This window comes from Epinephelus lanceolatus, chromosome 15 (genome assembly GCF_041903045.1).
Source record: "Epinephelus lanceolatus isolate andai-2023 chromosome 15, ASM4190304v1, whole genome shotgun sequence".
Lineage (NCBI taxonomy): Eukaryota > Metazoa > Chordata > Actinopteri > Perciformes > Serranidae > Epinephelus > Epinephelus lanceolatus.
In genome coordinates this window covers 3127612-3142161 of record NC_135748.1, presented here as the reverse complement: position 1 = coordinate 3142161, position 14550 = coordinate 3127612, and the positions used below count along the sequence as shown (strand labels likewise).

Here is a 14550-nt window from a genome sequence, read left to right as displayed (position 1 = left end):
TAGTAATGTCGTAGAAATATCAAACCAAAACTGGCTTGTTTGTCTCTGACCTACAAATCACACTGACACCCCTGGCCTAAATCCAACAGGAAGTGTGCTATTTGCCCTTTCAAAGTAAGATTTCACCTTTGAAAGCCATCTCCATCTGCCTGCGCTCCAACTTGTCTCTCACTCTCAGTGACAGACTCAGGATGTTTGAAGGGCAGGGGCGAAAAGGAAAAAAGGACACCTACTGCATGACATGGGGCCCCATTGGTGCGCAAAAAAAGAAAAAAAATTTGACTCCCTAAACATGCTCAAAAACTCATCAAAATTGGCACGCATGTCAGGACTGGCGAAAAATTTGATAAAATGAAAAAATTAACCCCAGAAGTGCCAAAATAAGCTCTCTAGCACCACCTAGACACACTAAAATGGCCACTGCTGCCCGTAGGAATGTTGTAGAAAGATTTAACCAAAACTGGCTTGTTCTTCTCATGAAGACCTACAAATCAAGTGCCGACACCCCTGACCTAAATCTAACAGGAAGTGAGCTAGTGGCTCTGAAAGTAACATGAGCAAATGTGGAGAAATTGTCAGCTGTGAGCTAGAGTGGAGAGGGGTCTAAAATCGTCTAACACTTTTGTCTATAACTGTCTACGTGAGCTGCAGGTCGAAACGGCAAGAGTCGGAGGTCCTGCCCAACGCTGCTTGCAACTTTAATGTTACATGTAATTTGAAAAACTATGAATAGAGGGAAAAAAACATGTGCTAGCCGCTAGTTTAATAATGGGTGAAAATAATTGAATCAACTATGAAACTTGACAGTTATTACTGAGCCGAATTTCACTCATTCATTTTCCATAACCACTTATCCTGTTAGGGGTTGTGGGGGGGCTGGAGCCTATCCCAGCTGACTTTGGGCAGGAGGCAGGGTACATCCTGGACAGGTGTGTCACACAGGGGTATGACAGGGCTGACACCGAGACAGCACAACCACTCACACCTACAGCTAATTTAGAGACACAAATTAACCTGCATGTCTTTGGACTGTGAGAGGAAGCCACAGCACCTGGAGAAAATCCACACTGACACGGGAAGAATTTGACTTTTATTGTCCCCAAAGGGAAATTCTCTCTCACAGCAATGTACTTGTTTGACACAACAACAACATAACAACAACAGCAACATTGACAAGTACCAAGTCCTGAGAACCCAACAATAAAACTGAATAGATAGACGCAGCAAAAACAACACTACGACACACTTAAACAGTTATTACACTCGGAACAATGGATAGACAATAGATAGACAGAGCAAGAACAATATTATGACACACAAACAGTTATTAGACTCAGTGGGTTCTGCTGTTAAGGGCTGTGATAACTGAAGGGATCAGGCTTCTTCCAAAGCGGCCCTCCTGCACCTCAGAGTCCTGTACCTTTCACCCTGGGGGCAGTGGGGCTAAATGTTCATTGAGTGGGTGTGTGGAGGCCTGTTCTATTGCAACTGAGATGCATGTAATGGCCCTATTGTTGAGTTCAGTGAGGTTGGGTGTGGGGAGACCTGTTATTTTTGCAGCAGTGTTGGTTACTTTGGAAAGCTTGGTGCGGTTCATGACAGAGAGTATGTTGAAAAAGCAGGTGGAACAGTACAGTAGAATTGGCTGAATAATGCTTTGGTACAGTAGCAGTAGTAGATGTGTAGCATCATAAAGACCTTTGAGTTTGCAGATGATTGACAGTCTTTGGTGGCTTCTTTTCTGAATGTCCATGATGTGCTGATCAAAGATGAGTGTGCTGTCTAATGTTACTCCGAGGTATTTAAAACTGTCCACTGTTTCAACTGTTTGGTTATGGATGACAATGGGGTGCTGTGGTGAAGGGGGACTGACTATCAGCTCTTTTGTTTTGTTGACGTTGAGGTCCAGGTAGTTGTTCTCACACCACTGAGTGAAGTGTGTGGCTGTGGTGTGGTAATTAATGATGGAGTTGTTGTCTGTGAGTAGGGCGAGGATGGCTGTGTCGTCGGAGTATTTTAAGTATTTTGTAGTGGGTGATGGACTGATGCTGTCGTTGGTGTAGAGTGTGTAGTTTAGTTTCTTTAGTTTATAAAGGACAATATGCACTTCCATAACTCATTCATAAGAATAAAAGATGTGTGCACCAGATTTAGCAGAGAAGCTTATTTCCACCTGTAGTCCTTAAAAACACATTAAAACAATCAACACAATAAGACAAACAGACCTAAAATGCACCATGACTAACAAAGACCAACATAGCATAATATACAATCAACAGTAGCAGGTTCACAAAATACAATGCAAGAGTAAAGTGTCAAAACCTACAACCAGAGCAAAGTGCTTGTAGGACAATACAAAGTGTGAGATTTATCAACATATAAATACATAAATACATATTACCTCAGCGACCATGAAATAAACCATCAGTTAATGCGACAGTAAGAAAATATATGGAGTACTTAGAGAAATTACAATTGTAAATACCAACGATGGTAATTTATGTGATACAGAAAAGTTAAAGAGACAGTTCCTTACAGCAATAATGGTACTACAAGACATTCAATTAAGAAATAAAATTAAGTTTACCCTAGATGTCTGCACATTAGATATACCCCCTGTTTGCCCAGTTAGAAATCGTAGACAGTGTCACCAGATTCAAGTTAAGGCTGACAAGACTGAGTGGATAGAAGCCATTTTTTAGCTTCAAGACAAAAGTGATTATAAGATAAGATAAGATACACCTTTATTGATCCCATAATTGAGAAATTCCAGTGTTACAGCAGTCAAGGGGAAAGAGTCAGATTAAAGATTTCAAAATTTAAACTTAAAAACTTAAAACTTAAAAAAACTAGGCATGCAAAATAAGTACAAAAATACAAGAAACGGCAATAAATAACAATAATAATAATAATAATAATAATAATAATAATAATAATGAAAATGCAGTGAATGAAAATGAGCAGGGGATAAAGGGAGCACATCTAGTGCAAGTGATTGTATGTGCAAAACAGCAGACAGCTGTGGTGTCCATAAAGTGTCCATAGTGTCAGTAAAGTGTCCATGGTGCAGTTTACTGTGAGCAGTGCTGGTTATGTAGCCTGACAGCAGCAGGCAGGAAGGACCTGCGATAGCGTTCCTTCACACACTTTGGGTGAATCAGTCTATCGCTGAAGGAGCTCTCCAGAGCTTAAATCTCCTCCTGCAGAGGATGGGAGTCATTGCTCCTCAGAGATAACTTTCTCCCTCCACCTGCACAGAGTCCAGAGAGCATCCCACGACAGAGCTGGCCTTCTTGCTCAGCTTGTCCAGTCTCTTCCTATCTGCAGCTGAGACGCTGCTGCCCCAGCAGACCACTCCGTAAAAGATGGCTGATGCCACCACAGTGTCAAAGAAGGTCTTCAGGAGCGCCCACTGCACTTCAAAAGACCTGAGCCGCCTCAGCAGGTAGAGTCTGCTTTGGCCTTTCCTGTACAGTGCTGTTATGTGATTAGTACAGTCCAGTTTATTGTTAAGATGAACACCCAGGTGCTTATAAGATGTCACCATCTCAATGTCCTTTCCCTGGATGTTCACCGGTGTTGGGGGGAGGAGTCTGCGCCTGCGGAAATCCACCATCAGCTCTTTGGTTTTGCCCATGTTGATCTGAAGGTGGTTCCTCAGACACCAGTCCACAAAGTCCTGATTCAGTTCTCTGTACTCCCTGTTGTCCCCATCTGTGATGAGGCCGACGATGGCAGAGTTGTCAGAGAGCTTCTGCAGATGACAGGTGGGGGTGTGGTATGAAAAGTCTGCAGTGTAGAGGGGGAAGAGGAACGGTGCCAGCACTGTCCCCTGCGGGGCCCCCGTACTGCAGACAACCAAGTCCGATACACAATCCTGGGTCCTGACATACTGCAGCCGGTCCGTGAGGTAGTCCAGGATCCAGGATGTGAGGTGATTAGCCACCCCTACGTGCTCCAATTTGTCCCTCAGAAGTACAGGCTGTATGGTGTTGAAAGCGCTGGAGAAATCAAAGAACATGATTCTCACAGAGCTTCTGGGCTTCTCCAGGTGAGAAAGAGCTCTATGCAGAAGGAGGATGACGGCGTCGTCCACCCCAATGCCAGGCTGGTAGGCAAACTGCAGTGGGTCCATTGAAGGGCCGACTGCAGGGCGGAGACGAGACAGGACCAGGTGCTCCAGAGTCTTCATGAAGTGTGATGTTAATGCCACCGGTCTGAAGCTGCTGAAGTCCTTGGGGTGCGGAGTCTTGGGCACCGGTACCACGCAGGATGTCTTCCACAGCTGTGGTACTCCCCCCAGCCTCAGGCTCAGGTTGAAGATGGTTTCAATTATCCCGCACAGTTGGTCTGCGCAGGACTTCAGGAACCTGGAGCTGATGCCGTCTGGATCCGCAGCCTCCATCGTCTTTATCTTCCTCAGCTGATCTCTCACCTGACAGGTAGTGAAGGACAAGCTGGAGCAGGGGGACTGTGTGCTGGGGGGTGGAGGTGATGAGGTGGGTGGAGGGGTGGGGGGTGGTGAGATGTCCAGGGGAGCGGGGGTGGGGGAGGCGCGAAGCAGTGTGCCAGGAGTGTAGATGAGGGGGAAGGTGAAGGTGAGGATGAGGGGGGGTTGCAGCCATGATGTCTGGGCCAGGGGAGGGGCAGACTGATCAAATCAAGTCAGCAGAGATTATACATTATATAACAGGGGATATACAGGAAAGGACTTAGCACGCAGCCCTGCGGTGCTCCGGTGTGGATGGTGAGGGGAGGAGATGTGGTTGACCCCAGCCGTACTACCTGTTGCCTGTTGGTGAGGAAGTTGTGGATGAGTCGAATCAGTTGGGTGGAGATGTTGAGGTGGGGCAGCTTCTGGATCATCAGGTGCCTCTGGATGCAGTTAAAAGCAGAGCTGAAGTCCATGAAGAGTATCCAGGCGAAGTGGCCTGGGGATTCCAGGTGCTGCAGGAGGAGGTGAAGCAGGCAGGCTACAACATCCTCAGTGCCCCTCTTAGCCTTGTAGGCAAATTGGAGGGGGTCCAGTTGTGGGTTGACAGCTGGCAGGATGGTGTTCAGCAGCAGCTTCTCCAGGCATTTCATGATTATGGATGTTAGGGCAACAGGTCGGTACTGGTTGAGTTCAATGGGCCGTGGCTTCTTGGGGACAGGGATATGGTAGCCATTTTCCAGATGGAGGGTATGATGGCAGTGAGGTAGGCTTCGCTGAACATGTTAGTTAGAACATCAACTCCACACAGAGGGGCTTCCCCACCCCGGGGTACGAAATCTCCACCCTGGGGTTGAACCAGAAGGCCTCTTGCTACATAGCTGCTAACTCTCACGCATTCGTTGTGAGAGTCATGCAATCGGTTGATTTCACACGGTCTCACACCACACAATTTCTCACTCGAAAAAAAAAATTGCTGTTAGTTGTTCCACTTCTGCACAGTAGGTGGTGCCACCCTACATAACTAGGCTACTAATACCTACAATGAAAAATGATGCCTTCCTGCCAGTAAGAAGAGGAAGAAGAATTATTTAAAGTCTTGCATTTCTCACCTCCAGGTATGTTGGCATGTGTGTTGTGAAGTAGTTAGTCCTTAGCTTTTAAACTTTACATTTAGTGTCTTATATGTGTTGTGAAAGCACGTAAAGGCATTGGGAGAGCTTTGTAAATGTCAAAAATGCTAAATTTGCAGCAAAGAGTACTTTATGTTAGCAACTAAATTAAAATAGTAGCCTATTGCTGCAGCAGCCATCCTTTCAAGCAGCTGGGCAGAGCAAGCAGTAGATCAGCGAAAAATTCCGCTGTCATAAATTTTGGGTGCTAACTGAGCATATGCTCATTGATGGACATATTTAGCAGAGTTGAGCCATTGTTTGTTTATGTGATTAAAATTATGTGATTGGAATTGCACTTATGAGGTCATTCGGTAGTCACCACACTACAATGATGTAAAACAAGGCAAGTTAGAAACATGATTCATGACAGATGCAAGAGAAAAATTTATATTAATATCGACACAGCATTTAATAATACACAAAATATATTATTAAAATATATTATTATTCCCAAAATAATATTTTAGTTAGATCTTAATCAAAATATATTCAACCATTTTAACCATGAATTTTGCTTTAAATCCAAAATGGGTCTTGTGTCTATAAAGTAATAGGCTATATGCCACATAGGCAAGCCCTAGTTTCTGGTTTTAACTAGTTCAGTCACTCTGAGCTGAATGCAGGTTCACTTGTGAAGGCCCTGCAAGTCAGGGTGGCTTTGAATGAATGTAGGTATTGCCCATCTCCAGAATGCTACCCCTAAACCCACCAGAATGCAGGAAATCATATCTACCACATCCAAAATTTTCTGGGAGAGGACCCCCAAACCCCCACTATACCAACAGTGTATCTCTCTGTATGGTATTTGTAAGTAAGGTATTAGGCCCTATCCATCTCCAGCAGGCGCCCCAAAAATCCATTAGGATGTGGGGGATCAGGATTGCATCTACCAGGTCAGTTGGCAAACAAAACATTTATGTGCAGGCCTAAACGATGTTGGGATTCACAGGACCACAGATGATTTATCATTTGGTAAAATCATCACTGGACATTTAAAGGCTTTTTCCTCTGCATGCTCTTTGTTTTCAAATAAAAAGAGCTAGGTGACACCCATTTCCACAGGAGGTCTCAACTCACACCTCAGTGAGACACAAGTCTCACAACTTGATTGGACAGTAGTAGTATATAGGGACCAGCTTTGCGCGTGCACGTGAAATGCGCGCGCGCGCGCGTGCGCGTGAACCGCGCGTGCGTGTGTGCACGCGAAACGTGCGTGCGTTGCCCCCCCCCCCCCCCCCCCCCCCCCCCCCCCACACGCCCCTCCCCCAATCCCCTCCCCCACAAACGTCATATGAAATCCTGCTCTCATTGGTTAAACATAGCGCCTCCTTCTGGGGGTGGTTCCGAATGAAACCGTAGCTATTGGCTAATCAAAAGCCCCTCCTTGCGGCCGGATGTAGGTGGTGTGCATATATATACAAGGGATTTTCTCAGCAGGACATCCTCAACTTCTTGGACGGCGAAGCTACGGCGGGAGGAACTCTGATTTTTTTTTCTTCAACGATCGCCTGTATTCTGCAAGACGTTTCTGCAACCATGTCTTCCTGCACCAGCAACAGTGGCATCGGGTCAAGCGACCGCCCAGGTATGTCTAATGACCCGGCGACGGTTGTGGATGCTCGGGCCCCTTACAAGAAAAGGAGACGTGTAGGAAGTGGTCTCGTTACTCCGGAGAATCGTGAATTTGAGCTAGAGCTGGAGGGGGTTAATGGGTATGTTTACAATGTTAAATATCAGGACTCTGTCGTTACACTCAGTGCGGCCACCGGTCGCAGTGTGGTTCCAGGCGTTGAAACATGGACGGTCAGTTTGATGCATAGAGATTGGAAATTGTTTTGGTCAGAGGTCTGCCCTGACCTAGACCAACCCGGTTTCCCAGAGAGTATTTATGTCTCGCAGTGGGTCAGCAAAACGGGCCCCGAGATGTACCGCGTCGAGACGGATCGTTTTAACAAACGGCGGGAGGACTTTATTTTTCTCAGTGTGTGCAAAGATCGAGAATCTGTGATCGCGAGCAGAGGCCGCGACGCATGGGGACAACAACCCTACCCTCTTACACTTCAAGAGCGTGACGAGTGGTTTAAAACTGTTTTCTTTATTCAGTGGTGCGACTGGAGATCTCTGCAGAAATTGTTTGACGAAGCTGACAAGGGCATCAGAAGAGACAGGATCCTCTCTTCTTATCAGAGTGTTAGAAAACGTCTTCTTTTCGATGATGCGCAGGCTAATGCGCGGGGTAGTCACCTTCCTTCCCTGTGCCGCCCGAAAATCATCAGACACGTCGACTACTGATAAAGCCTAGGTTAGCATAACTTTTGTATTTTTTGTCATTTTAAATTATGATAAACGGTGTATAAGATTTTAATGTTTTTTTTTTTTTGTTTTTTTTTTACAGGTAGTGTCCTTATCAACACCTGTGACGACGATGATACTAGAGGGTGTTGGGAAAACGATTGCGGTGGTGTGGAACCCTGCACACCTCATATGAAGTCGCATGAGGCGCTGCTTGTGAAGAAGAAGGAGAAGAAGAAGGAGGAGAAGGGACATGTCTCGACACTGTCCCTGACAAAAGACGACGTGGACACGATCAAAGACTTTCTATCACGCTGCCAGTATCACGCAGGGTGGGAAAAAACAAAAGCTCTCTGCAGCGGGTGTAAAATCAGCCACCCGAGTCAGCGTCATCACTCATGCTTGTTTGAATTTGATCAGATCAGATGTATGTATTTTGACCAGATTCTGGACTCTGTATTCAAGCAGTCTCTAGGAAAAGCTCTACATTACCTGTTTGCGCAGATATCACCGGGGGCTTTCTCACAAGACAGGCTTTTAGGAGCGGCCGAGACTCTGAGACACTATCTCAGACCCGGATGTGACGGAATATCTGCCAACGAGGAAATGGAGACGATGGAGGACCACAAGCACGAGACCGCTTTACGCAACGCCTTCACCGTGTGGACCAAGTGCTGCTGCTGCTGCATATCGACAGATTTGTAATATTTACCACAGAAAAAATGATGTTGTTGTTTGGGATCACAATAGCCACGTATCTTTTGTCATGGAAAAGACGCCATGCCATGAACAGACTGACATCACTTCTGTACGGGGTAATTACCGGTGACTGTGTCCCACGCGACTGTGTTACATTCAACAACCATTTAAACGATATAAGGACAAATGTTATAAATTGGAATGATACCGTGTGTGCGGCAGCACACAGTTCATCAGCGGTTAAAGATGTGGTAACAGCATATTTCACAAACTGTAATGAGTCTGAGGCGTTTGCAACAGGCCACGTTATTTGTCTTTGTGCATTTCTTTGTGATGCGTGTGTTTTGATGATTAAAAATGGTGTGCCATTAGATGTTTGTGATGCAGTTCAGCACCTAGTGCGACACATGATAGACAGAGATGTGACGGTGTGTGTAAAATACCTAAACATGTTGAAAAACCATAAATAAATAAATAAAAGACGGTGTGTCGACCTCATTTTGGCCACTTGTGTTGTTGACTGAATATGGAGCGCACGCTAGACAAGATTTACCACGACCCCGCACACCCAGGGGGTCTTGGAGGTGTACAAAAACTTTGCGACGCTGTTAGAAAATGCACTGGGGAGGCTCCGGGGATGCCTGAAGTAAAGCGTTACTTGCAGGGGCAAGATGTGTATACCCTCCACGCTAGAGCAGCTGTACACTTCCCTAGAAATAGGGTGTTGGTTAGCGGTATTGACAAACAGTTCCAGGCCGATCTGGTGGACATGAGTGAATATTCAGCAGAAAATGACAATGTGCGCTACCTGCTGACATGTATCGATGTATTTTCTAAATATGCATGGGTTAGGTGTCTTAAAAACAAGACCGGTACATCTGTTGCAAAGGCGTTTGAAGACATTTTGAACGAAGGCCGCATACCTGTAAAACTCCAAACCGATCAGGGGACAGAGTTTTATAACAAACAGTTTCAACACCTAATGGAGGTGTATAAAATTAAACATTTCTCTACCTCAAACGAGACTAAGGCTAGCACGGTTGAACGTTTCAACAGAACATTTAAGACCCGCATGTGGAGATATCTAACGTCTGTTAATTCGCGTAGATATGTTGATGTCGTCCAGGACCTCGTCAACGCTTACAACAAGTCTCACCACAGATCGATAAAGATGGCCCCATCCGATGTAAACAAAGACAACGAGAAGCTCGTCTTTAACACGCTGTACAAGGAGAAGAAGAAACCGCCGAGGATCGTATCGTTCAAATATAATGTAGGGGACACTGTGAGAATATCAAAACTCCGAGGGGTGTTTAGAAAAGGTTATGAACAAACATATACAGACGAGTTTTTTACAATAACTAGGCGCATAGCCCGTGACCAGCCTGTGTATAGAATATCAGATTGCTCGGGTGATGAGGTAAAAGGCGCATTTTACGAGCCTGAGCTACAGCCGGTAATCATTGACAAAAACAAGGTGTTTAAAATAGAGAAAATAATATCCAGAAAAACTATAGGCCGGAAAAAGATGGCGCTTGTGAAATGGTTGGGGTGGCCTGAGAAATTTAACTCGTGGGTCTCTGAAAAGGACATCGTTGACGTGTAATATATATATATATATATATATATATATATATATATCACGGGGCGTTATCTGTTTACACAGCCACTTTGGAATTGTCGCACGTCCCAACAACATCAAGAAGATGGAGAACAAGAACGGATTTTATGTCACGTTACCGAGTAATGCATCGCTACACGTGTATCCTAATAACAAGATATGGCGCTACCGAACAAAATTAGCAAAACCGATCGTTCTGAGCGAACCGTACGAGGTGGGGGTTATTGAACTTCAGTACCCTAGGGTGTGGTCAACGTTCCCTGCTTCTGACGCGGACGTGTTAATATACGACAGTAAAACCAACCAGACAGCCACTATAACACTGTTTGCAGGGTTTTACGACTCCATTCCCAGAATACTAAAAGAATTTAATGCTAAATGCATCGGCAACCCGATAACATCGCGCTTAGGTCTTCAATATAACAACATTACAAATCATGTTTATTTTTCGGGAGGAGAAGGATATAAGGTGACGTTCCGCGGGAAACTGGCCGAAATATTGGGTTTTAAGCCCGGTGAGCCGTTTGAGATACCGGTGACCCCTATTTTTAAGAAAATCTACGCCAGTCCTCACCCCGCAGATATTTTTGGGGGAGTTTATAATATATACGTTTACAGCGATATCGTTGATTATCAGCTAGTGGGAGACAGCCACGCGCCGCTCCTCCGATGTATAAATATAACGCCGGAGGTAGGTCGTATGCCCACTCTGACATATGACAAGCCACACTATACATCGCTCTCCAAATCTGTCATTGACGATATCGAGATATCGTTAAAAAACGATCAAAACCAGTATATACCATTCACGTACGGAAAAGTGATTGTTAAACTACACTTTAGACCTGTGAAGCAGTATTTCTAGACCTGAGAAAATGGCCTACACACCATATGTGCGTGACGATGCCCGATATATGACATATTACATGAACCAAGCGGGTGGCGAATTACCCGGATTTATAGGTTCAAGTACACAATACGGTAACGGTTTAGGCGGCATATTTCGAGGCTTGCTTAGAATGGCTGTACCGTTATTTAAAAAAGGATTCAGCATCGCCAAGCCACATTTAAAAAACGCAGCTGTAAACATTGTAGGGGATATGGCGTCCAACATTGCCAGAAGCGCTGTATCGAGACGACAGGAAGGAAACGGGTTGATGGTGATCAGAAAAAGATTGTCCAAAAGACCCCCCTCGTCGAGGGGTCGCAGCTCCGGCAGGTCCAAAAAGCGTAAAACGACCGTCAAAGTGACACGACGCATCAGAAAGAAGTCGGCTGCCAAGAGAAGCGCAACTTCCAAAAGACGCTCGGTGATTCTGCGTAAAGACATATTCTAGTCTGAGAAGAGAAAACAACAGCACCGGCCATGGCTCTCATACACAACCAGTCGGAAGAATGTGTGAAGACGGAGCTGGATCTGTTCACAGTGCCGTACACACAGACATCCATTGAAAAATCTACATTTGTCGAAATACCCCCGGTTTCGGCATTACGGGATGCCGGGCCTCTGGAATTTTTTATATCGGCCTGCGGCGAGGATTACATTGATCTAAACGATACCTACCTGTACATGCGCGCGAGAATCACGAACCCCGATGGTACCGATTTGGCCCAAGCCGCAGATGTGGGTTTTGTCAACTACCCCGGGTGTACGTTATTCTCGCAGGTGGATATCATGTTAGGAGACAGGCTTATAACCCAATCTTCCAACACATACCCGTACCGTGGGATAATCGAGTGTTTAATCAACTACGGAAAGGACACCTTGGATACACAGTTTAGCAGCGGCCTGTTTTGTAAAGACACAGCAGACCACATGAATGTTGCCTCCATAGCCGGAGATAACGAAGGCCTAGCCGAAAGAGGGCGATACACTGTCAACAGCCGCACTGTGGAATTAATAGCACCAATACACTCCGATTTGTTTTTTCAGGAAAAGTTATTGTTAAACGGTATAGACATTTCCCTAAAATTTATTCGATCAAAGGACGAGTTTGCCTTAATGACTGCGCAAAATAATCAATACGCCGTGAAGATCGTATCGGCTAGCTTATTTGTGAAAAAGGTGGCCGTGGCACCTGCCGTTAGATTGGCGCATAGCAGGGCACTGCAGCACACTAACGCTAAATACGCTATTGACAGAGTGGCTCTGAAAACATTTTCCATACCTGCAGGAACAAGAGTGTGCAACCAGGAAAATCTTTACATGGGACAAATCCCCAAATTCGTCATCATGGGCTTTGTTGACCATGAGGCATATTCGGGGAGCTATAACCGGAACCCCTTCTGTTTTCAGCATTACGATACAGAGTTTATTAGCCTGTACGCAGACGGGCAGTCTCACCCTGCAAAGCCCTTTCAGCCACTATTTCAGAGAGGCCAGTATGTGAGAGAGTATTTCCAGCTGGTACAAACTACAGGACGTCATTTAAAAGACAGGTCTCTGGCCATATCACGTAATGATTTCGGGAATGGTTACACGTTATTCTGCTTCAATCTGGAACCGGACGACGGTCGTGCAGGGAACGTATCACTGATTAAAAGTGGTAATGTGAGGTTGGAAGTCCGTTTCAGAGTACCTCTACAGCGCACCGTTAACCTCGTGTGTTATGCTGTTTACGATTCTGTTATCGAAATATCAAACAAGAGACAAGTACTTTTGGATTATTACTAAAAAGAAGAAGAAGCGGTATCAGCCATGAACACTATAGAGCTGACCGGCATCCTCAATAAAAGAATCATTAACGGGACAAATTTTTTAGGAGTCCTGGCATGCGACCAGCTGTCAAACCATAAAGGCACAGCGTTCCCAGCCATGCTGGTTGTGAATACACATCCCTCTAACATGCCCGGTGAACACTGGCTCGCTATTTATATTACGAAACAGAAGCATGGATATTTTTTCGACAGTTTTGGAAACCCTCCCAACAGCGACAAATTTCCATCGGAGATATACAGATACCTCGTTGAAAACTGTGCAGGCGTGTATTATTCCCAGAGGCAGGTTCAGAACAACTACTCTACAACCTGTGGACAGCATTGTGTCTTTTTTCTGTGTCATATACAAAGAGGAATTCCTTTTACAAGAATATTAAACATGTATAGTGCTAATCTGGCACGCAATGATGCTATGGTGTGCAAGTTTGTAAACAAAATACAGCCCTCTGTATGCCGTGGATATAATTTCACATGTGTACAGTGCAGCAACATGCAGTGTGACTGTGAATAATTCTAATAAATAAAAGAGAGAGAAAGCATGATCCGCAGTTCAGACATTCCATTTATTTAACACATTTGTAGAATACATTCATTTGGTCAAGAATTTAATAATAGTAATAATGTAAATAATAAAAAATACATTCAAGTGGTCAAAAGTTAAAACAAAAATACATTAAATTGGTCAAGAATTTAAAATGAAAAAATACATTCAAGTGGTCAAGAATTTAAAATGAAAATACATTCAAGAATTTAATAATAGTAATAATGTAAATAATAAAAAATACATTCAAGTGGTCAAAAGTTAAAACAAAAATACATTAAATTGGTCAAGAATTTAAAATGAAAAAATACATTCAAGTGGTCAAGAATTTAAAATGAAAATACATTCAAGAATTTAATAATAGTAATAATGAAAAATAAAAATACATTCAATTGGGCAAGAGTTAAAAACAAAAATACATTAAATTGGTTAAGAATTTAATAATAGTAATAATGAAAAATAAAAATACATTCAAACGGCATTCAAAAGTAAATATTAAAAAAAGATAAAGAAATCAGAACAACTGTAACAAAATTACACACATCCTTTTATTATTAAAAATCCTCCCACTGTGAAGTGTTTAGTCTGTGAGGTAGTGAACGTGTTGAAGCAGGTGTCCTTAGTGGGGTGCTAAAGTACCCCGGTGAGTCTATTACCGACCGTTTTTTCCCCTTGCTTTTATGGGCTGAAAAACTAGGGGCGTCTCCGATTCTTTTATACTCAGCTATATCGCCACGCACCTGTTTGTTAGGGATGGCCATTAAAGGTATGTTTAAATGGGCTAGGGTTTTTAGGAACACGTCCCACCCCAGTGGTCTAGAAATGTCTGAAATGTTGTGTGATGCAGTGACACTTTTCACCAGGTCATACAAATGAGTACCGTGGAGGGGACGACCGTTAACAACAATTTCAGCGTTGTCTGTCCAGGATAAAACATGCTTTGAGCGGGTAATTGCATCTAGAATGTATTCAGCATTTCTCTGACTTCTTTTGGGAATGTGTTTTAACACACCCTCTAAAACCGTGTCCTTTTTATGCCCATCATCATCATCATCGTCAGGTCTGCGGTCCT

The 14550-nt window shown here is 44.2% G+C and overlaps 1 protein-coding gene across 1 annotated transcript; it reads left to right on the top strand.

Moving 5' to 3' along the window:
- The first annotated feature begins 6876 nt into the window (after positions 1-6876).
- LOC144466927 (uncharacterized protein F54H12.2-like) lies at positions 6877-12893 on the top strand. Its single transcript, XM_078174862.1, has 2 exons — positions 6877-7909; positions 8003-12893. Exon 2 carries the CDS (start codon positions 11586-11588, stop codon positions 12891-12893), a length of 1308 nt encoding a protein of 435 aa, XP_078030988.1. The 5' UTR covers positions 6877-7909; positions 8003-11585.
- Positions 12894-14550: the final 1657 nt, after the last annotated feature.